This window comes from Oncorhynchus keta, chromosome 17 (assembly GCF_023373465.1).
Source record: "Oncorhynchus keta strain PuntledgeMale-10-30-2019 chromosome 17, Oket_V2, whole genome shotgun sequence".
NCBI lineage: Eukaryota > Metazoa > Chordata > Actinopteri > Salmoniformes > Salmonidae > Oncorhynchus > Oncorhynchus keta.
Genome location: NC_068437.1, coordinates 37677591 through 37702363, shown reverse-complemented (window position 1 = coordinate 37702363; position 24773 = coordinate 37677591). Strand labels below are relative to the sequence as shown.

Genomic DNA, 24773 nt, shown 5'->3' with positions numbered 1-24773 from the left:
CCTTAGGTCTCTGCCCATTTACTCTGCTCTGTCACCCCCCTGCTCCCCCACATTACCCCACCCTCCTCAGCCTGTCCTGCTGATCGCTGATATGGTCACTGTTCAGTATAAGATACATGATCTCTGATGTTGCTCCCGAACACCTCTTACACTGGATTGTGGCCACATAGTCTCCCCATTAGTCCTACCACCCACCCACCCACACCTAACCGTTGCCCTTCATTACCCACACCTGACTGGCCAATTCTATGGCCCTCGATTGTAAGACCTCATACAGCCAGTATACAATCTGACCACTATCTAATAATGATATCATTGCAATTCATTTTGCAAACTGGGTAGTAGGGCTGTGTGATTTTTGCACATTAATCCAAATGTCTATCGCGGAATCAAGGTTTTTTTTGTATTTTTCATTTTTATGAGCGTTTATGTCCTCTTGTTATCTTTTTGGGCTCGTCTCATTTGCTCCTTCTGTGCTGTGTGCACCTTCCCATTTACACCAGATATATGTATATAATGACGAGATGCTCATGTCTCTGCACTAACAATAGGAGTTGTTGTCCCAAAGGCGGGAAGGCAGGTGACAAGCCTGTGCCCAAAGGCAGGTGACAAGCCTGCCTTCCCTCCTAAATAAGCACATATAAAAGCATTGGGCTTATTTTGGACAGATTTTTTGGCAAGAGTGAAACCTTTTTGCTTCTCATCTTTCTCTGGTTTACATACACACCCAAGCCTACTCTGACAAATGGTTTTGCCATTTGCATTTGAGGTTTGGTCCAACAAAATCAGTCATATGGACACCGAAACACATGGAGACATTATTTTACTGTAATAATAGAGAAGTTAACCTTTCGAACCATACCCTGTTTATGTTTCAACTCCTCAAATTCTGAGCGGCGCAGACACTACTAAAATGGATGTGTTAATGAACATTCATTCTGGAAAAATAATGGCCGATTTGTTGCGCACGTATCACTAGCAGCATTTTAGTCAAGTAAAGATTGTTATACTGGCTGTTTAGTCTGTGTTTTATAAATGTGCAATAAGCATAAAACAATTATATAAGGCATTGCCAACTCGTTCTCATTCTGATAAAAAGGTAGGCTTGATTTCAACCTCTGAACAAAGTGGACAGGCTAACATGCTGTTCAAACAGTTGGAGAAGGACAGAATGGTGTGTTCATAACAATTAAACTCTTTTACCTTGTTAGCTAGCAAATAGATCCAAGTTGCCTAAACTTGAAATATAAATATTAGAGATGGCTACTCACTAGCACGTGGGCTTGTGTTTGAGAGATCGTTTATGAGATCGGTGTTAATTTTCTTTAATACATGCTACTTTATTAGTGAATGTGCATTATGCATGGTTCTGGTCAAATTTGTAACAAAAATTGTATTTTTATAGACAGACCTGAAAGCCAGATCTGTGATTATTGCAAAAACATTAAAAAAGGTACAACTATTTAACCTAGCAGTTAAGAGAGTTGGGCCAGTAAGAGCTGACTAGATAAAACAAATCTGTTGATGTTCCCTGAGCAAAGCACTTAACCCGAATTACTCCTGTAAGTTGCTCTGGATAAGAGCATCTGCTAAATGACTAAAATGTGAATGTCTTATGGTTGTGGAAGACATATATTCAGCCGAGGTACAGTAACTTCACAAGCCCTGAATTCATTTGATTATTGCTGACTGTTTTACATGTAGTGTTATTTGACCTTCAATTGTACAACAAAACTTATTTAGGGTAAACTTTAAACATTTATTAGATCTACACTGCATGACCAAAAGTATGAGGACACCTGCTCGTCGAACATCTCATTCCAAAATCATGGGCATTAATATGGAGTTGGTTCCCCCCTTGCTGCTATAATAGCCTCCACTCTTCTGGGAAGGCTTTCTACTAGATGTTGGGTCATTACTGCAGAGACTTGCTTCCATTCAGCCAAAAGAGCATTAGTGAGGTCGGGGACTGATGTTGGGCGATTAGGCCTGACTTGCAGTCGGCGTTCCAATTCAATCTCAAAGGTGTTTGATGTTGAGGTCAGTGCTCTGTTCTCTGTGCAGGCCAGTTCAGTTCTCCCACACAGATCTCGACAAACCATTTCTGTATGGACCTTGCTTTGTGCACTGGGGCGTTGTCATCCTGAAACAGGAAAGGGCCTTCCCCAAACTGTTGCCACAAAGTTAGAAGCACAGAATCGCCTAGAATGCCATTGTATGCTGCAGCATTAAGATTTCCCTTCAGTGGAACTATGGGGCCTAGACCGAACCATGAAAAACAGCCCCAGACCATTATTCCTCCTCCACCAAAATGTACAGTTGGCACTATGCATTCGGGAAGGTAGCGTTCTCCTGACATCCTCCAAGTCCAGATTCGTCCGTCTGACTTCCAGATGGTGAAGCGTGATTCATCACTCCAGAGAACGCAATTCCACTGAGTCCAATGGTGGTGAGCTTTACACCACTCCGGCAGTTTGAAACTCGGTAGTGAGTATTGCAACTGAGGGCAGACCATTTTTACACGTTACGCACTTCAGCGGTCCCGTTCTGTGAGCTTCTGTGAGCGTGTGTGGACTATCACTTTGTGGTTGAGCTGTTGTTTCTCCTAGATGTTTCCACTAAACAATAACAGCACTTACAGTTGACCGGCCAACTCTAGCAGGGCAGAAATTTAACAAATTGACTTCTTGGAAAGGTGGCTGAGCTCTTCAGTACGGGCCATTCTACTGCAAGTGTTTGTCTATAGAGATTGCGTGGCTGTGTGCTCAATTTTATACTCATGTCAGCAACGGGTGTGACTGAAATAGTCAAATCCACTCATTTGAATGGGTGTCCACATACTGTTGGTTGTGTTGTGTATATCGTGATTCGCCCATAATTTTGAAGAAATCGAGAAATGATTTTTTGCCCATATTGCCCAGCCCTACTGGTTATCATAGTTATCACCAGACAGTATTTCATGAGACAGATGGCTCCTTTATCATTACATGCTGCTCTCTCTTCACAGACGCTCTGCAAATTATGAGAGGAAAGGGGTTGGAGAGTAAAGAGCATCGATTTTAGTAATATAATAATAATAATATATGCCATTTAGCTGACGCTTTTATCCAAAGCGACTTACAGTCTGTGCATACATTCTACGTATGGGTGGTCCCGGGAATCGAACCCACTACCCTGGCGTTACAAGCGCCATGCTCTACCAACTGAGCTACATTATTTATTTACCAAATACCTAAATAATCACACAGAATTACATAAACAAAGAATGGATCATACATTGATTACTAATTATGTCCTACAAGAAAACATATGACGGCTGGTTACACAAAGAGAGGGGGTTGGGCTTGAATGAAAGTGAGGGAGGACTGAAGAACAAAGGGAGAAGCTATGCAATCGTAAATACAGAATCTTATGTATTCTAAATAACCGCCCATTTGGAAAAGGAAAATGCAATAAATATTTACTCTGAGCTGCGCTTCAATAGGTTGGTTATATATGGAAGACTGTGTTGCCCAAAAGAGATCTTCCTTGTCCTTTGAATAGTGTCTCTGCTGGTGAACTGAATACGTTGTAGTATTGTCGTTTTTTGGTAGACTGGATACGTCATCCGTCCTTTCCTAGCCCACGTTTACAGCGGCCGCTGCTAACTCAATGGCTAGGAGGTATCACTTCTGGAGTGAATAAGAGTTCAACGTTCATACCAAGTTGCAATACATTTAGCTCATGCTATATTCTTGCTGGTATAGTCAAAATACATCCTTTCGGTGTGTTGATGGTCATCTTCACGTTGAGATTCAATGCTAATTTCCCTAGGTTATTATCTGAGCCCTTTCAACGTGGGGACCGTCGTCCTCGGAACACAAAGTTACGTTTTCGTCAAGGGCTTTATATAGGAGGGGAGAGAAGGGCGTGTTCCATAGTTTACAACCATTGTCTGTTCACATGGGCAGGGCCACTGAGTTGAGCATATTTTACTCTGACAAACCGTTCTCTCATTAAGAAGCTAAATTACATTTATTCTTTTCACAAATAGTTTCATATTTAAACATTTAAATTGCACAACAATTCCATGTGAATCTGATAACTATAATGTGTAGACTTTCCAAGATACAGTTTGTCGTCCTAACATCAGTAATAATGTCTGACTTCAACTGATCTGGCATCATTTTCATTTAGTACCAACGCATATTTTCAGCTGGTTGGATTACCGAAATATGGTTCCTTTCCCCCCACCTTTTGATGTTCCCAGACTCTTTATGCATAACAAAGGCTTTTCAAGAGTCCTACTGTAGAGTCAAGAGAGAGCAAAGGGAGAAAGATATTTTTGGGGGTGTCATAAACCTCACCCACAGGCCAAAGTCATGACAACACCATTGTAGTTAATCGACAATACTAACCTAAATGACAGAGTGAAAAGAAGGAAGCTCTATACAGAAAAAAAATATTTCAAAACATACTGTCGTGGCCAAAAGTTTTGACAATGACACAAATATACATTTTCACAGGTCTGCTGCCTCTGTGTCTTTAGATATTTTTGTCAGATGTTACTATGGAATACTGAAGTATAATTACAAGCATTCCATGAGTGTCAAAGGCTTTTATTGACAATTAAATGAAGTTGATGCAAAGAGCCAATCTTTGCAGTGTTGACCCTTCTTTTTCAAGAGCTCTGCAATCCACCCTGACATACTGTCAATTAACTTCTGGACCACATTCTGACTGATGGCAGCCCAATCTTGCATAATCAATGCTTGGAGTTTGTCAGAATTTGTGGGTTTTGTTTTGTCCACCCGCCTCTTGAGGATTAACCACAAGTTCAAATCAAAATCAAATCTAATCAAATCACATTTTATTTGTCACATACACATGGTTAGCAGATGTTAATGCGAGTGTAGCGAAATGCTTGTGCTTCTAGTTCCGACAATGCAGTGATAACCAACAAGTAATCTAACTAACAATTCCAAAACTACTGTCTTATACACAGTGTAAGGCGATAAAGAATATGTACATAAGGATATATGAATGAGTGATGGTACAGGGCAGCATACAGTAGATGGTATCGAGTACAGTATATACATATGAGATGAGTATGTAGACAAAGTAAACAAAGTGGCATAGTTAAAGTGGCTAGTGATACATGTATTACATAAGGATGATATAGAGTACAGTATATACGTATGCATATGAGATTAATAATGTAGGGTAAGTAACATTATATAAGGTAGCATTGTTTAAAGTGGCTAGTGATATATTTACATCATTTCCCATCAATTCCCATTATTAAAGTGGCTGGAGTTGGGTCAGTGTCAATGACAGTGTGTTGGCAGCAGCCACTCAATGTTAGTGGTGGCTGTTTAACAGTCTGATGGCCTTGAGATAGAAGCTGTTTTTCAGTCTCTCGGTCCCAGCTTTGATGCACCTGTACTGACCTCGCCTTCTGGATGATTGCGGGGTGAACAGGCAGTGGCTCGGTGGTTGTTGTCCTTGATGATCTTTATGGCCTTCCTGTAACATCGGGTGGTGTAGGTGTCCTGGAGGGCAGGTAGTTTGCCCCCGGTGATGCGTTGTGCAGACCTCACTACCCTCTGGAGAGCCTTACGGTTGAGGGCGGAGCAGTTGCCGTACCAGGCGGTGATACAGCCCGCCAGGATGCTCTCGATTGTGCATCTGTAGAAGTTTGTGAGTGCTTTTGGTGACAAGCCGAATTTCTTCAGCCTCCTGAGGTTGAAGAGGCGCTGCTGCGCCTTCTTCACGACGCTGTCAGTGTGAGTGGACCAATTCAGTTTGTCTGTGATGTGTATGCCGAGGAACTTAAAACTTGCTACCCTCTCCACTACTGTTCCATCGATGTGGATAGGGAGTGTTCCCTCTGCTGTTTCCTGAAGTCCACAATCATCTCCTTAGTTTTGTTGACGTTGAGTGTGAGGTTATTTTCCTGACACCACACTCCGAGGGCCCTCACCTCCCTGTAGGCCGTCTCGTCGTTGTTGGTAATCAAGCCTACCACTGTTGTGTCGTCCGCAAACTTGATGATTGAGTTGGAGGCGTGCGTGGCCACGCAGTCGTGGGTTAACAGGGAGTACAGGAGAGGGCTCAGAACGCACCCTTGTGGGGCCCAGCGGGGAGATCAGCGGGGAGGAGATGTTGTTGCCTACCCTCACCACCTGGGGGCGGCCTGTCAGTAAGTCCAGTACCCAGTTGCACAGGGCGGGGTCGAGACCCAGGGTCTCGAGCTTGATGACGAGCTTGGAGGGTACTATGGTGTTGAAGTTCTCAATGGGATTAAGATCTGGGGAGTTTCCTGGCCATGGACCCAAAATATTGATGTTTCGTTCCCCGAGCCACTTAGTTATCACACTTGCCTTATGGCAAGGTGCTCCATCATACTGGAAAAGGCATTGTTCGTCACCAAACTGTTCCTGGTTGGTTGGGAGAAGTTGCTCTCGGAGGATGTGTTGGTACCATTCTTTATTCATGGCTGTGTTCTTAGGCAAAATTGTGAGTGAGCCCACTCCCTTGGCTGAGAAGCAACCCCACCACATGAATGTTCTCAGGATGCTTTACTGTTGGCATGACACAGGACTGATGGAAGCACTCACCTTGTCTTCTCCGGACAAGCTTTTTTCCGGATGCCCCAAACAATCGTAAAGGGGATTCATCAGAGAAAATGACTTTACCCCAGTCCTCAGCAGTCCAATCCCTGTACCCTTTGCAGAATATCAGTCTGTCCCTGATGTCTTTCCTGGAGAGAAGTGGCTTCTTTGCTGCCCTTCTTGACACCAAGCCATCCTCCAAAAGTCTTCGCCTCAATGTGCATGCAGATGCACTCACACCTGATTGCTGCCATTCCTGAGCAAGCTCTGTACTGGTGGTGCCCTGATCCCGCAGCTGAATCAACTTTAGGAGACGGTCTTGGCGCTTGCTGGACTTTCTTGGGCGCCCTGGAACCTTCTTCCCAACAATTGATCCACTCTCCTTGAAGTTCTTGGTGATCTGATAAATGGTTGATTTAGGTGCAATCATACTAGCAGCAATATCCTTGCCTGTGAAGCCCTTTTTGTGCAAAGCAATGATGATGGCACGTGTTTCCTTGCAGGTAACCATGGTTGACAGAGGAAGAACAATGATTCCAAGCACCACCCTCCTTTTGAAGCTTCCAGTCTGTTATTTGAACTCAATCAGTATGACAGAATGATCTCCAGCCTTGTCCACGAGAGAATCACTGACATGATGTCAGCTGGTCCTTTTGTGGCAGGGCTGAAATGCAGTGGAAATGTTTTTGGGGGATTCAGTTCATTTGCATGGCAAAGAGGGACTTTGCAATTAATTGCAATTCATCTGATCACTGATCACATCAAAATGTACATCCTGTTTTCAATAAGGCACTAAAGTAAAACTGCAAATAATGTGCCAAGAAATTAACTTTGTTTTATTTTATATTTCACCTTTATTTAACCAGTTGAGAACAAGTTCTCATTTACAACTGTGACCTGGCCACGATAAAGCAAAGCAGTGCGACACATACAACAACACAGAGTTACACATGGAATAAACAAATATACAGTCAATAACACAATAGAAAAGTCTATATGCAGTGTTTGCAAATTAATGTAGTAAGATTAGGGAGGTAAGGCAATAAATAGGCCAGAGTGGCAAAATCAGATTTTCAAAATATGCTTTTTAACCAAAGCTACACAAGCATTTGTGTAAGAGTATTGATAGCTAGCATAGCATTAAGCCTAGCATTCAGCAGGCAACATTTTCACAAAAACAAGAAAAGCATTCAAATAAAATCATTTACCTTTGAAGAACTTTGGATGTTTTCAATGACGAGACTCTGTTAGATAGCAAATGTTAATTTTTTCCAAAAATATTATTTGTGTAGATGAAAAAAGCTCCGTTTTGTTCATCACGTTTGGCTAAGAAAAATACCGTAAAATGCAGTCACTTACAACGCCAAACCTTTTTCCAAATTAGCTCCATAATATCGACAGAAACATGGCAAACGTTGTTTAGAATCAATCTTCAAGGTGTTTTTCACATATCTATTCGATAATCTATCAGTGGTGGCAGTTGGCTTCTCATCAGAATCAAACAGAAAAATACTGCAGCTGGAGATTACGCAATAATTGCGACGGAGGACACCAAGCGACCACCTGGTAGATGTAGTCTCTTATGGTCAATCATCCAATGACATGCCTACAAATACGTCACAATGCTGCAGACACCTTGTGGAAAACGTGAGCTGACTCCTAGCTCCTTCACAGCCATATAAGGAGTCATTGGCATGAGGCGCTTTCAAAAAATGCGGCACTTCCTGATTGTATTTTTATCTGGGTTTTTTCTGTAACATCAGTTCTGTGGCACTCACAGACAATATCTTTGCAGTTTTGGAAACGCCAGTGTCTTCTTTCCAAAGCTTTCAATTATATGCATAGTCAAGCATCTTTTCGTGACAAAATATCTTGTTTAAAACGGGAATGTTTTTCATCCAAAAATTAAAATAGCGCCCCCTATATCCAAGAAGTTAAACACTGGAGTGATTGATGTGCAGAAGATGAATGTGCAAGTAGAATTACTGGGGTACAATAGAGAAAAAAAGAAGAATATGGGGATGAGGTACGATGGTTCAATGATCTATAAGCTGCTCTGACAGCTGATGCTTAAAGTTAGTGAGGGAGATATAACTCTCCAGCTTCAGTGATTTTTGCAATTAATTCAGGTCATTGGTAGCAGAGAATTGAAAGGAAAGGCGGCCAAAAGAGGAATTGGATTTGGGGGTGACCAGTAAAATATACCTGCTGGAGCACGTGCTACGGTTGGGTGGTGCTATGGTGACCAGTGAGCTGAGATAAGGCGGTGCTTTACCTAGCAAAGACTTATAGATGACCTAGAGCCAGTGGGTTTGGTGACGAATATGTTGCGAGTGCCAGCCAACGAGAGCATACAGGTCGCAGTGGTGGGTTGTATATGGGGCTTTGGTGACACACCGGATGGGGCTGTGATTGACTGACTGCATCCAATTTGTTGAGTAGAGTGTTGGAGGCTTGGTCGGATAGTTCGTTTTATGAAAGTATGTTTGGCAGCATGAGTGAAGGAGGCTTTGTTGCGAAATAGGAAGCCAATTCTATATTTAATTTTGGATTGGAGATGCTTAATGTGAGTCTGGAAGGAGAGTTTACAGTCTAACCAGACACCTAGGTATTTGTAGTTGTTCACATATTCTAAATCAGAACCGTCCAGAGTAGTGATGCTAGACAGGTGGGCAGGTGTGTGCAGCGATTGGTTGAAGAGCATGCATTTAATTTTACTTGCATTTAAGAACAGTTGGAGGCCATGGAAGGAGAGTTGTATGGCATTGAAGCTCTTCTGGAGGTTTTATTTATTTGACCTTTATTTAACTAGGCAAGTCAGTTAAGAACAAATTTGTATTTTCAATGACAGCCTAGGAACAGTGGGTTAACTGCCTTGTTCAGGGGCAGAATGACAGATTTTATCAGCTCGGGATTCATTCTTGCAACCTTTCGGTTGCAAGAATGGCCCCCCAATTGTGCTCTGGCCCCCCAATGGTGGAACAAACTCCCTCACGACGCCAGGACAGCGGAGTCAATCACCACCTTCCGGAGACACCTGAAACCCCACCTCTTTAAGGAATACCTAGGATAGGATAAGTAATCCTTCTCACCCCCCTTTTAAGATTTAGATGCACTATTGTAAAGTGACTGTTCCACTGGATGTCATAAGGTGAATGCACCAATTTGTAAGTCGCTCTGGATAAGAGCGTCTGCTAAATGACTTAAATGTACTTGTCCAACTCTCTAACCACTAGGCTACCTGCTGCCCCAGGTTAGTTAACACAGTGTCCAAAGAAGGGCCAGAAGTATACAGAATAGTGTCGTCTGCGTAGAGGTGGATGAGAGGATCACCAGCTGCAAGAGCAACATCATTGATGTATACAGAGAAAAGAGTCATCCCGAGAATTGAACCCTGTGGCACCCCCAGAGACTGCCAGAGGTCCGGACAACCGGCCCTTCAATTTGACACACTGAACTCTGTCTGAGAAGTAGTTGGTGAACCAGGTGAGGCAGTCATTTGAGAAACCAAGGCTGTTGAGTCTGCCAATAAGAATGTGGTGATTGACAGAGCCGAAAGCCTTGGCCAGGTTGATGACTATGGTTGTGCAGTATTGTCTCTTATCGATGGCGGTTATGATATCATTTAGGACCTTGAGCGTGGCTGAGTTGCACCCATTACTAGCTCAGAAACCTGATTGCATAGCGGAGAAGTTACGGTGGGATTTGAAATGGTCGGTGATCTGTTTAACTTGGCCTTCGAAGACCTTAGAAAGGCAGGGTAGAATAGATTTAAGTTTGTAACAGTTTGGGTCTAGAGTGTCTCCCCCTTTGAAGAGGGGGATGACCGCGGCAGCTTTCCAATCTTTGGGGATCTCGGATGATACGAAAGAGAGGTTGAATAGGTGTTGCAACAATTGCAGCAGATACTTTTAGAGAGGGTCCAGATTGTCTAGCCCAGCTAATTTGTAGGGGTCCAGATTTTGCAGCTCTTTCAGAACATCAGCTATCTGTATTTGGGTGAAGGAGAAATGGTGGAGAATTGGGCAAGTTGCTGTCTAGCAATGATCAACAACCAACTTGAGAGATTGAAGAATATATAATGTGCAAATATTGTGCTATCCAGGTGTGCAAAGCTCTTACCCAGAAAGACTTACAGCTGTAATCATTGCCAGAGGTGATATTGACTCGGGTATGAATACTTTAAAGTATTTTTACTTAAGTAGTTTTAAGGGAGATCTTTACTTTACTATTTGTATTTTTGACAACTTTTACTTTTTACTACACTACATTCCTAAAGAAAATCATATACTTTTTACTCCATACATTTTCCCTGACACCCAAAATTACTCGTTACATTTTGAATGCTTAGCAGGACTTGTATAATTCACACACTTATCAAGAGAACATCCCTTCTGCATCTGATCTGGCACACTCACTAAACTCAAACGCTTCATTTGGGTTATTTTTCCACCACTGTATTTCATTTTTTTGGAGGGGGGGGGCTAAATTTAAAAAGAATAATAATAGTCAGTCTTTAACAGAAAGAAATGTGGAGTAGATCAAGGGGTAAGAATACTTTCTGAAGGCGCTGTATGTAAATACATATTTGCATGCAGAATGAATAGCCTATGCCTTTTCAGTTCCCAATTTGGCTATGTGTGTGTGAGAGCTTTCCAGAGCATGAGTGCATGCATGCGAGAGTGTGTCTGTGGGCGTGTGTACGTGCTCTTGCTCTTGCACAGCGCTCGGGCAGTCTTAGGGAGAGAACCTGCCAGCACATGTGCACCTGTTGCATAATCTGGAGCAGTGGCTGTGCAGCGCAGCACTCTCTTATGTAACCGGCTGGGCTGGGGGGTGGGGGTGTGTCTGTGTCTCTGTCTGTGGGCTGAGCTGTCTGAGGGCACTGCAATTCTTAGTGCAACTTTTGACAAATGAAAAAGACCCAGCTAAAAGACAGTCAACATGGCTCTTTAAATTGCAATTCATTTTCTCAAATCGTGTTTGTCCGTTTATCAAGGGTTATAATGCATATTACCTCTTTATGTGAGTGTTATACCACACAGTCCATTTGCCATAGGTGAAGCTTGGGTCAAACTGTATGATGGAGAAATTATTTGGGTTTAATGAAATGTGCCTGAAAAGAAAATATATGTTTGGGACAATCTGAAGCAAATGAAGAGAGAGGGTTATGAGATGGGCATATACAGTGCCTTGCGAAAGTATTCGGCCCAATTTTTCCGTTTTTGATTTGTTAAAAAAGTTTGAAATATCCAATAAATGTCGTTCCACTTCATGATTGTGTCCCACTTGATGTTGATTCTTCACAAAAAAATATGGAAATGTGGCAAAAGGTCGCAAAGTTCAAGGGGGGTGAATACTTTCGCAAGGCACTGTACTAGAATCTCTTACGAGAAAACGAGCTCCAGGCATGGTCCCTATTAAACAGAATTGGTTGTCACAAAGTTGTCTCCAAGTCACTATATGTGACCAATCAATTTGAGACGTTCTCACAAGTGGCTACGTATACATGCACACCAATATCCCATTATTATTCGGTATACTCAATTATCGAGTTGACGCATATAAACATCATATCCCGTTCAGTCACCTGAAAACGTTTGTAATCTGGTTATGAGAAACCTGCATAAAATGTAAAATCTCACGATACATGGCCCCATTCATTCTTTCCTTTACACGCATCAGTCGTCCTGGTCCCTTTGCAGAAAAACAGCCCCAAAGCACAATGTTTCCACCCCCATGCTTCACAGTAGGTATGGTGTTCTTTGAATGCAACTCAGCATTCTTTGTCCTCCAAACACAACGAGTTGAGTTTTAACCAAAAAGTTATATTTTGGTTTCAACTGACCATATGACATTCTCCCAATCTTCTTCAGGATCATCCAAATTCTCTCCAGCAAACTGCAGGATTTGAGTCCCTGGCGGCGTAGTGTGTTGCTGATGGTAGACTTTGTTACTTTGGTCCCAGCTCTCTGCAGGTCATTCACTAGGTCCCCCCGTGTGGTTCTGGGAATTTTGCTCACCGTTCTTGTGATCATTTTGACCCCACGGGGTGAGATCTTGCGTGGAGCCCCAGATCGAGGGAGATTATCAGTGGTCTTGTATGTCTTCCATTTCGTAATAATTTCTCCCACAGTTGATTTCTTCAAACCAAGCTCTCTCGTCTTTTTAAGTGGGAGAACTTGCACAATTGGTGGCTGACTAAATACTTTTTTGTCCCACTGTATGTGGTTGAAATACTGTCTGCTTACATAACAATGTCAAAGATAACACTTTACACGTGCATTCACATTTTCTCGATGTTCAATGAAATAAATAATATTTCTCCACTCCTGTTCCCAAGACAAAATGTAATATTTGTTGTATAATTGCACTGCAAGAAATGCATAATTCTGCAGGAGTTAATATTATTTTACATGTTAGAGGTTTTAGGCCCACGGTCAGTGTCCACATTTCAGTTACTATTCCATTTAACCCATATGAACTTCAATTAGGAATATTCTGTTCATTTCTGGAGACAGAGACACTCGTGAGCAGGATATCAAAGGTGCATGTAAACAGTTTATCCCAAACAAGACCATTAATTGGGTTATGAGCTACTATCCAGACTACTTTGACCACGTTTACATGCGCAATGTCATAACCGGCCTTCTCACAACCTATTTATAATGTTGTGACAGCGTTATGTTTTAGTAGTGAAGAGGAGGGGGGAGCACCCTGCCTCATCTCCCCAGGTTCCCTACTCCCTGTTATGGTCTCAAGTGTCCCTGGTCGTGACTCTCCAGCCCAGGTGTGGACCTCTTGACTCTGCATGTCTCTCATTATCACAGTCGAGCACCGTTGAAAAGGATATGAAGGGCCTGTTGAAATGTCAGTATTTTAAAACACACATAGCCACCGGCCTGCATCTGCTGTTATGTGCTGGATACGCAACTACTGCTAATGTGATTCATGTTGAGTCTATCATGACAGGTTATGAATAGATAACAGCTCTATCCTCCATGACAAAAGGGGCATGTCTGCTCCTTGTTTTTCTGCGACCTTTTTAATAACGTTTATAGATTATGAAATATTGATGAGAACCTTCAAGCGTCTTTTCTATAGTAACCTACGACAAAATTATTTCTGTATACTGTCCTGTTATTTTGTTTTCAGTTGGACTTGCTTATTTTCCTGCTTTTAGGGAAACTGGAAACACTAAAAGATGGCCAGGCTCCCTCCGACAAGTGTTTGAAAGACGGCTGCCCAGACTACTTACCCACGTCTGTCACCAGTAAGTTATTATCACCACCTAAGTCTCTACAATGACCCCCTTAAAAGGTTTTCTGCCTTTGTTTCATTAGCATTTTCCTCTGTGTACAATTGACAATGCAGCAGGCTTTAGAACTTTCCATGTCCATTTTTTTAAACCTTTATTTAACTAGGCAAGTCAGTTAAGAACAAATTCTTATTTTCAATGACGGCCTAGTGGGGTAACTGCCTGTTTAGGGGCAGAATGACAGATTTGTACCTTATCAGCTCGGGATTTGAACTTGCAACCTTTTTGTTACTAGTCCAACGCTCTAACCACTAGACTACACTGTGTGTGTGGTCTGGGCAGGTCTTAGTGGTCTATAGCCGCTGCCTCTGGAGCATATGTACAATGTAGCGAACATGGGTTTGAATCCGGTCCTCTGCTCTTTCAGCACTTTCTATCCTACCTATCACCTCTATCACTCTTTTTTTTGAGGCCATGTGATATGAACTGCCAACCACTTGTCCTTATCATGAATGTTTTATCTAACAGCATTTTGCACATGGATCCCCAAACTCAATGTGCTGTAACAGGGGTTCTTAATCATAACATGGCTAGTTCAGTCAGTTCTCAGTCCTTCATGTTCAGTAGCCCTCTAGGTGTGTTCCTGTTCAGGGAGCTGTGTAAATGTGTGTTGGCTACTCTCTCTAGTCAGTTAGCCTCTGGAAGGTTCCACGCTGAGGAAGGGTGTCGAGACAGGGTGTTAGAGGCAAGATGTTAAAGCAGCATCCTGGAGAGGGAGAAGCAGAGGGGATGACTCATCGTACTCATCTTTGTTCTCCAGCCCAGTGTGTGTCCATGGATCACAAGCACTTCAGGGGCCTCTACACCTGTTCTAACCCTCACTTCTCTCTATGCTATTTCTATCCCTCCATCTCTGGCTATGTTTCACCCTCTCATTTATTTCTGTCACGTAGAGGGGTCACATCATCCCATGCGTTTAAACCCTTTCATCCTGTGTTGAAGTCCTACATCTACTATTGTGAAGGGATTTCAACCTGTGCAAGTTTTAGAATTTTGTCAGAATGTTTTTGAATTATAAACGTGTCACTCATTGTCAGGAAGATCTAGGACACTACTACCGTTGTGTACATTTATCATTAGTTTCGTACACTATTTTTGTGTCCAGTGATGGTGGAGGAGGACGATGGGACGGAGCGTGTGTGTGACACTCTGCTGATGTGTATCGTGACGGTGCTGAACCAGGGCCTGAGGAACGGAGGGGGAGTAGGAGACGTGCTGAGGAAGCCTTCCAAAGACGTGAGTAACCTGGTACAATCAATCAGTTGATCAATGAACCAGTCAGCCAGTAATTGATGGATGGGAGGATGGATTTACTGTCTGTTTTTAAAAAAAATATAGAAAACAAAAGGCCAAATCTTTTTCATGATGATGTTTATGATAATGGTATTCATTGGGATGCTGATGATGACTATGCTGAATATGATGACGTGTATAGTGATACAACTTTTCATGAGGATGCTGATGAATATTCCACTGGTCCTCTCGTTACCCAGGATCCTCTGTTTGCGGCCCGTGTGGTGTATGACCTACTGTTCTTCTTTATTGTCATCATCATCGTCCTCAACCTCATCTTCGGCGTCATCATCGATACGTTCGCCGACCTGAGGAGCGAGAAGCAGAGGAAAGAGGAGATACTGAAGACCACCTGCTTCATCTGTGGTGGGTACACAGCCCTACAAAGCACTTCATAACTCCACATAGCACTACATAACACTATGTAGCACTACGTAGAACTACATGGCACTATACAGCACTAGAGCACCACATAACAGTACATAGCACTACATAACTGTACAAAGCACTACATAACTGTACAAAGCACTACATAACTGTACATAGCACTACATAACTGTACAAAGCACTACATAACTGTACAAAGCACTACAAAACTGTACAAACTGTACAAAGCACTACACAAATGTACATAGCACTACATAACTGTACATAGCAGATAAATACAAATAGTACAGTTCTGTTGCTTTATTTGTTACCCCTCTGCGTGAAACTGTGGGGGGTTTTGTATCATCATGATGAAAATTCAGTAAATAGTGTCATTCTACAGTAAATTTCTTGCATCTTGCAACTTTGGTAGCAATACCCATTCCACTGTCTTGGAATGTTAGAAAGAAATCGAACTAGCTATATTGTGCTTGTAGATATTAGACATTAATATTAGCTGTAGATATACAGTAAGACAGGATGGAGGCTCTAAAATATGGTTAAGAACACCAAAGAAAGACAGAAGTTAATTGTTGTTATCAGAGTGTATAAGTAATGTTTCACCTCTCAGGGTTGGAGAGGGATAAGTTTGACAACAAGACCGTGTCATTTGAGGAGCACATCAGGTCGGAACACAACATGTGGCACTACCTGTACTTCCTGGTTCTGGTGAGGGTGAAGGACCCCACGGAGTACACTGGCCCCGAGAGCTACGTGGCCCAGATGATCAAGGTGGGTAGTTAATTCGCTACCTCCATGCTCTACACATGTCTTGTGTGTTTTATCACCAAGGTACTGGTGATGCAATGATAAGTCAGGATTTTATATTTGAGCCCCTACGCTAAATGTGAAAACCGTGTTGGAATGTTAAATTCACACTCCTTGCACACACAAACACTAAGTTTGTCCTGACAGTGTATGTGTATGCAGTAGCCATAGCGTCTCAAAGTGTGTGTTCCTCCTCCACATCTTTGTCCTCAGCAGCCAGACACGGTGTGCTAGTGTGACTGTGAACCCCCAGCCTCTGCAGCAGACTCAGCCAAAAAAAGAGAAAAAAAAAACACCCAAAACGTGACTGAGCCTCACCCCCCCCTTCCCCCTGCCCAGCATCAGTCTCCCTTTCTTCTCTCTTCCTCTCCTTTTAATTATCTTCTCAGACTTGGTTATAAAGCTACTGTGCAGTACTTCTCTCAGGTTTCACAGAAACTAGTGACTGTTACTATTATACTCAGACCTTCACCCATTTAGGGTTGTAGTACTGTGATACTCGAACTTTCACCCATTTAGGGTTGTAGTACTGTGATACTCGAACCTTCTCCCCTCAACGGTTGTAGTACTTTGATACTCGTACCTTCTCCCCTCTAGGGTTGTAGTACTGTGATACTCAGACCTTCTCCCCTCTAGGATTGTAGTACTGTGATACTTGGACCTTCTCCCCTCAAGGGTTGTAGTACTGTGATACTCAAACCTTCACCCATTTAGGGTTATAGTACTTTGATACTCGTACCTTCACCCATTCAGGGTTGTAGTACTGTGATACTCGTACCTTCTCCCCTCTAGGGTTGTAGTACTGTGATACTCGGACCTTCTCCCCTCTAGGATTGTAAGTACTGTGATACTCGAACCTTCTCCCCTCAACGGTTGTAGTACTGTGATACTCGGACCTTCACCCATTTAGGGTTGTAGTACTGTGATACTCGAACCTTCACCCATTTAGGGTTGTAGTACTGTGATACTCGTACCTTCTCCCCTCTAGGGTTGTAGTACTGTGATACTCGGACCTTCTCCCCTCTAGGGTTGTAGTACTGTGATACTCGGACCTTCTCCCCTCTAGGGTTGTAGTACTGTGATACTCGGACCTTCTCCCCTCTAGGGTTGTAGTACTGTGATACTCGGACCTTCTCCCCTCTAGGGTTGTAGTACTGTGATACTCAGACCTTCTCCCCTCTAGGGTTGTAGTACTGTGATACTCGAACCTTCTCCCCTCTAGGGTTGTAGTACTGTGATACTCGGACCTTCTCCCCTCTAGGGTTGTAGTACTGTGATACTCGGACCTTCTCCCATTTAGGGTTGTAGTACTGTGATACTCGGACCTTCACCCATTTAGGGTTGTAGTACTGTGATACTCGGACCTTCTCCCCTCTAGGGTTGTAGTACTGTGATACTCGGACCTTCTCCCCTCTAGGGTTGTAGTACTGTGATACTCGGACCTTCACCCATTTAGGGTTGTAGTACTGTGATACTCGGACCTTCTCCCCTCTAGGGTTGTAGTACTGTGATACTCGGACCTTCACCCATTTAGGGTTGTAGTACTGTGATACTCGGACCTTCTCCCCTCTAGGGTTGTAGTACTGTGATACTCGGACCTTCTCCCCTCTAGGGTTGTAGTACTGTGATACTCGGACCTTCTCCCCTCTAGGGTTGTAGTACTGTGATACTCTGACCTTCTCCCCTCTAGGGTTGTAGTACTGTGATACTCAGACCTTCTCCCCTCCAGGGTTGTTGTAGTGTGATACAGTAATATAAAGGGTGGAGGCATCAGCTCACTGTAATGAGTGCTACAACCTGTCTGGAAAAGAAGCCGCACAGAGGAGCTTTTATGTATTGGGTAGGTATTATGATGCATCGTTAGGCTTGTCATGAGCATGAATATCCCCCTCATAATTCCTTATAATCATCTCATAATGATTCTGACTACTACCAGCGATTTTGAATCTGTTCAAACGTTGAAACAAAGACATACTTAACATATGATATGCCTTGTTATAAAACATAAAAGCTCATACATGATTATAAGATGTTATAAAGCATTATAGCTGGATGCTTTAAGTAACGGTTTACCAAAAGGTGTTTTAGATGGTTGCCAAGAGGTTCATGGATTTAAACATCATTGTGGTGATTTACATTACGACATAATGGGAGATCAGGGATAATTGTATAACAATGCAGATTTCCATAACATAATTGACAACTGAATCTATTTTAACGTGTTTTATACAAGTGATGCGCCCTCTTCTGACGGCCAGTCAGTCCAAGGTACTAGTGCATGGTGACTTCATGGTGAATCTTTTTATGTAGGGCATATAAGCACTGTGATTGGCAGAATCCTGTTGTGTGTGTGTGTGTGTGTGTGTGTGTGTGTGTGTGTGTGTGTGTGTGTGTGTGTGTGTGTGTGTGTGTGTGTGTGTGTGTGTGTGTGTGTGTGTGTGTGTGTGTGTGTGTGTGTGTGTGTGTGTGTGTGTGTGTGTGTTGCATGCTTACAGTGCATTCGGAAGGTATTCAGACCCTTTGACTTTTTCCACATTTTGTTACATTACAGCCTTATTCTAAAATGTATTACATTTTTTTTTAATCCTCATCAATATACACACAATACCCCATAATGACAAAAAACGAAAATGGGTTCCTTAACTTCTTAAGGTATAGGGGGAAGTATTTTCACTTTTAGATATATAGCGTGCCCAATTTCAACTTCCTGCTACTCATGCCAAGAATATAAGATATGCATATTATTAGTAGATTTGGATAGAAAACAGTTTCTAAAACTGTTTGAATCATGTCTGAGTATAACAGAACTTATGTAGCAGGCAAAATCCCGAGGACTAACCGTTCAGACTTCTTTTTTTTAGGTCTGTGTCTGTTCACTGAGTTCTGATTGGCAAACAATATTTCTTAGGAACTTGTTTTCAGTTCCTACCGCTTCCACTGGATGTCACCAGTCTTTGGAATTTGGTTGAGGTTATTCATTTGTGCAATGAAGAAGTAGGGCCGTCCTGGAAAAGGGTAACGCTGTTGAGAGTTGGCCAAGACTTGAAAAGTAGAGCTAGTTTCCGCTAGTCCTCTATTGAAAACAGATAGACCCGTCTTCAATTTGATCGATTATTAGCGTTTAAAAATACCTAAAATTGTATTACAAAAGTAGTTTGAAATATTTTGGCATATTTTGGCAAAGTTTATAGGCAACTTTTGAAATATTTTGTAGTGACGTTGTGCATTTTGGAAGCTTTTTTTATGGATCAAACGCGTCAAATAAATGGACATTTTGGATATACTGTATATGGATGGAATTAATAGAACAAAAGGACCAATTGTGATGTTTATGGGACATATTGGAGCGCCAACAAAAGAAGCTCGTCAAAGGTAAGGCGTGTTTTATATTTTATTTCTGTGTTTTGTGTAGCGCCTGCAGGGTTGAAATATGCTACCCTCTTTGTTTACTGTTGTGCTATCATCAGATAATAGCTTCTTATGCTTTCGCCGAAAAGCTTTTTAAAATTTGACATGTTGGTTGGATTCACAACGAGCGTAGCTTTAATTGAGTATCTTACATGTGTGATTTAATGAAAGTTAGATTTTTATATAAATTTATTTGAATTTGCCTCGCTGCATTTTCCCTGGTATTTGGCCAAGTGGGACGCTACCGTCCCCTATACCATAAGAAGTTAAATGGGTTCTTGGGAGGTGACCAAGAACCCGATGGTCACTCTGACAGAGCTCCAGAGTTCTGTAGAAATGGGAGAACCTTCCAGAAGGACAACCATCTCTGCAGCACTCCACCAATCAGTAATTTATGGTAGTGTGGCCAGACAGAAGCCACTCCTCAGTAAAAGGCACATGACAACCTGCTTGGAGTTTACCAAAAGGCACCTAAAGGACTCTCAGACCATGAGAAACCAGATTCTCTGGTCTGATGAAACCAAGATTGAACTCTTTGGTCTGAATGCCAACCGTCACGTCTGGAGGAAACCTGGTAACATCCCTAGGGTGAAGCATGGTGGTGGCAGCATCATGCTGTGGGAATGTTTTTCAGTGGCAGGGACTGGGAGACTAGTCAGGGTTGAGGGAAAGGTGAATGGAGCAAAGTACAGAGATCCTTGATGAAAACCTGCTACAGAGTGCTTAGATTCACCTTCCAACAGGACAACGCCCCTACGCACACAGCCAAGACAATGCAGGATTGGCTTCGGGACAAATCTCTGAATGTCCTTGAGTGGCCCAGCCAGAGCCCAGACTTGAACCAGATCGAACGTTTCTGGAGAGACCTGAAAATAGCTGTGCAGCAACACTCCCCATCCAAACTGACAGAGCTTGAGAGGATCTGCAGAGAAGATTGGGAGAAACTCCACAAATACAGGTGTGCCAAGCTTGTAGCATCATACCCAAGAAGACTCGAGGCTGTAATCGCTGCCAAAGGTGCTTCAACAAAGTACTGAGTAAAGGGTCTGAAAATGTATGTAAATGTGATATTTCAGTTTTATTTTGTGCAAAAAAAATTAAAAACCTATTAGGGGGTATTGTGTGTAGATTGATAAGAGGGAAAAAAACGTTTTTAATTCATTTTAGAATAAGGCCATAACGTAACAAAATGTGGAAAAGGTGAAGGGGTCTAAATACTTTCTGAATTGTGTGTGTGGTGTGTGTGTGTGAGACATTTATCACAGTGAGCACAGAACCAGCAGGTGTACTGCAGCCACAGCTGTGTTACATAACGCATCTCAAGTGGCCTGCTAATGGATCAGCCTTGCATGGCACGTGCTCTCCCGTCCCTTTCTCCCACAAACACTCTCGCACACAGACACACACTCCTTAGCAACGTGTCCGTCGATTGCAACAGGATAGAGGAAGACGAGAGGGGCCTCTGAACTCATGATCTATAGAAGCCAAAGGTCAGCGTGTCCCTGTGTGGGGAGCCCATACATCACACACGCATAGTCTCTCTCACTCACTCACACAGACACACATGCGCGCGCGCACACACACACTCCTCTGAGTCGGTCAGTTTTTACCTAGGTGAGTCAAGTGAAAGGAAGCACATTTAGTACAGTCTCCAGCAGGGATGGGTGAATTGAACAACCATGGCTCTTTCTCAAGACAGTGATTAACACAATCATGTGCTGCTTGCTTTTCTTAATTTGATAGCAGTGTAGTGGACTATAGGCCACTAGGGTTGATTATGGAAGTGGATTGGTCAAAAAAAGAATGCTTCCTCAGGTGAGGTGTGAGCGGTTAACCTTATGGTTGGTGCTATGTCAGTGACTAGCCAAATAAACAAAGGAAAAGTCAAAACGGTATCCTTGGGATGTCCCAACTTTGATGTCACCCCATTGAAGTTGAAATGTAAAAGGTTAAAAGGTAGGGACGTCCCAAAGATTCCAAATAGCACTAACCAATAAACAAAGGCCCTACAGAGGGCACCTGTACCTGACTATACTCAAAACATACTCTGGAGTTTTTTTTATTTATTTTACCTTTATTTTACTAGGCAAGTCAGTTAAGAACAAATTCTTATTTTCAATGACTGCCTAGGAACAGTGGGTTAACTGCCTGTTCAGGGGCAGAACAACAGATTTGTACCTTATCAGCTCGGGATTTGAACTTGCAACCTTTTTGTTACTAGTCCAACGCTCTAACCACTAGGCTACCCCGCGCTCCCCTGAGTTTAATCATGGTTCATTAATTAGTCATCCCTCTGAGCAGGTTAAGAGTGTGTCAGTGTGTGTCCCTATAACTCCCCTTTATCGGTCTGTTCTCTCTGATTCTCTTTCTCTCTCTCTTTCACACACTCTCTTTCTCTCTCTGTTGGAGGGTCGATTCCTCCACTAGAGACTCAGTGCTGCTGGCGGGAGAAGCCATACACAACTCCTCTTAAGCCTAAAATGATTGTTCCCCTAGTCACTATCATGCTGAGTTGTGTGCTTTGTCCACGTTCTGTTGTGTGCCTGGTGGAAAAGCTTCACAGCAATATGGCGAGAGCCAACCACTGGAGTGCCACTGCGAGTGGTGTTGTCTGTAGTGTGAGACAAAGTGAGGTGTCAGAATGGTTCAGTGAAGCAGTCCTGAACCCCTGACTCACCCTCATATACTGTACACTGTTATTATTTTGCCAGGGGATTGTGCCCAAGTAAATGTTTACACTGTGGTGTTATTTTGGGTAAGACTTATGTCAGAGGTAGGCTGGGATTGTTTATATTAGCCCATACACACAGCTCAAAGGTTAGTCTGTGGACTGTACACTTTTAGTAAAAGCACTCTCAGCGCCTTTTTAAACTGTGTTTTTCAGCCAAACTGGCAACAAGAGTTTACATAACATCAGCTGATTGCAATCTTTCTGTCTCACTGAACGTCATCTTATCTCACACACACAGATACAAATCCGCACATGCGCACATCAGAGCATAAGCAAGAATATAATCAACACACATCCGCGCAAAACACACACACACACACACACACACACACACACACACACACACACACACACACACACACACACACACACACACACACACACACACACACACACACACACACACACACAGACAAACCGACACACAGATATTGGCACAGACACACGCACACAACTTAAGCCTTTTATATAATGCTGCTGTTATATAATGGGCCCCGTTCTCCTTTTCAAATCCTTGATTACTGTTGATCTGTATCTGCAATTACAACAGTGCTATATTCCTACTCATTTTATTCACTGCTTCACTTGAAACACAATGGTTATGTGTTTGAGCTTGTGGAGGCTTATCTGGAGTCAGTTTCTTTGAGGAGACTGTACAGTTTACTGCAGTACCCAGCCATCTGATCTGGAGTCAATTTGTCTGAGCAGCTCTCTCTACAGATTACTGCAGTGGCTGACTGTGAGACAGCAGGCCTGTCTCTCAGCACACACTCCTCTTAAGTGAGGAACTTGGACAAGTTCCCACCAATGATTTATGTATTCACTAGATGACTGACAGGGGGCACTGATTTGACACCACGGCGCCTCCATCTTGGCACTTCCGCACCATTATATTTTTTATTTAGGAAGCTATAGAAATGCGAGAGCATGCGTGTACCGATAGGATGCTTGAGGAATGAGTAGGTCAAATTTTTACATACAAAACTGTGATTAAATGTAGAAGCCAGACAACAGTTTAAATTAAGCCTCTAAAATTGATAGATCAATATATCCCCAATCAACTGTGAGAGAGCGAGCGGTTCAGTTATGAACAACAGCGAACCAATCAGTTGGTAAAGCAGCGCAGCGACACGAATCCAACAAGCAATGACTTCCCTCAGAGGAAAAGACAAGGAGCAACATGGAGATGCAAACGAGAGTAAAGAACAGCTAAGCGTTATCTAGGAAAACATACTTTTGTGTATATATAGTGTATGTGGACAGCCCTTCAAATTAGTGAATTCGGCTATTTCGGCCACACCCGTTGCTTACCAGTGTATAAAATTGAGCATACAGCCAAACAATCTCCATAGACAAACATTGGCAGCAGAATGGCCTTAATGAAGAGTTCAGTGACGTTCAATGTGGCACCGTCATAGGATGCCATTTTTCCAACAAGTCAGTTTGTCAAATTTCTGCAGTGCTAGAGCTGCCCGGTTAACAGCAAGTGCTGTTATTGTGAAGTGGAAACGTCTACAACGGCTCAGCCACAAAGTGGTAGGCCACACAAGTTCATAGAATGGGAGCGTTGACTGCTGAAGCACGTACCGTGCAAAAATCGTCTGTCCTCGGTTGCAACACTCACTACCGAGTTCCAAACTGCCTCTGGAAACAACGTCAGCCCAAGAACTGTTCGCCGGGAGCTTCCATGGCCAAGCAGCCGCACACAAGCCTAAGATCACCATGCGCAATGCCAAGCCTTAGCTAGAGTGGTGTAAAGTTCACAGGCATTGGACTCTGGAGCATTGGTAATGCTCTGGAGAGATTAATCACGCTTCACCATCTGTCAATCCGGACGAATCTGTGTTTGGTGGATGCCAGGAGAACGCTACCTGCCCGAATGCATAGTGCCCACTGTAAAGTTTGGTGGAGGAGAAATAATGTTCTGGGGCTGTTTTTCATGGTTCCGGCTAGGCCCTTTAGTTCCAGTGAAGGGTAATCTTAGCACTACAAAATACGATGACATTCTAGACGATTTTGTGCTTCTAACTTTGGCAGCAGTTTTGGGAAGGCCCTTCCCTGTCTCAGCATGACAATGTCCCTGTGCAACAAAAAAAAGATCCGTACAGAAATGGTTTGTTGAGATTGGTGTGGGAGAACTTGACTGGCATGCACAGAGCCCTGACTTCAACCCCATCGAACACCTTTGAGATTGAATTGGAACGCGGACTGCAAGCCAGGCCTAATCGGCCAACAT

At 42.9% G+C, this 24773-nt stretch overlaps 1 protein-coding gene and 1 long non-coding RNA gene across 6 annotated transcripts in view; one reads left to right on the top strand and one right to left on the bottom strand.

Moving 5' to 3' along the window:
* Positions 1–24773, top strand: part of LOC118395799 (inositol 1,4,5-trisphosphate receptor type 2-like) — a 159503-nt gene that overhangs the window by 117329 nt on the left and 17401 nt on the right. For all 3 annotated transcript variants that reach the window (XM_035789733.2, XM_035789735.2, XM_035789734.2), the window contains exons 52-55: positions 13777–13866; positions 15017–15147; positions 15405–15570; positions 16202–16362. In XM_035789733.2, the coding sequence (XP_035645626.1) occupies positions 13777–13866; positions 15017–15147; positions 15405–15570; positions 16202–16362 (548 nt within the window). The remainder of the gene's footprint in view (positions 1–13776; positions 13867–15016; positions 15148–15404; positions 15571–16201; positions 16363–24773) is intronic.
* On the bottom strand, positions 17129–18361 carry LOC127908277 (uncharacterized). Of its 3 annotated transcripts, none has more exons than XR_008066553.1 (3): positions 18075–18361; positions 17724–18035; positions 17129–17567 (listed from the first exon to the last, which is right to left on the bottom strand). It is a non-coding gene; the product is annotated as an uncharacterized LOC127908277 (long non-coding RNA). The 3 variants fall into 3 exon arrangements; XR_008066555.1 differs by having other exon boundaries at positions 17841–18035; XR_008066554.1 differs by having other exon boundaries at positions 17919–18035.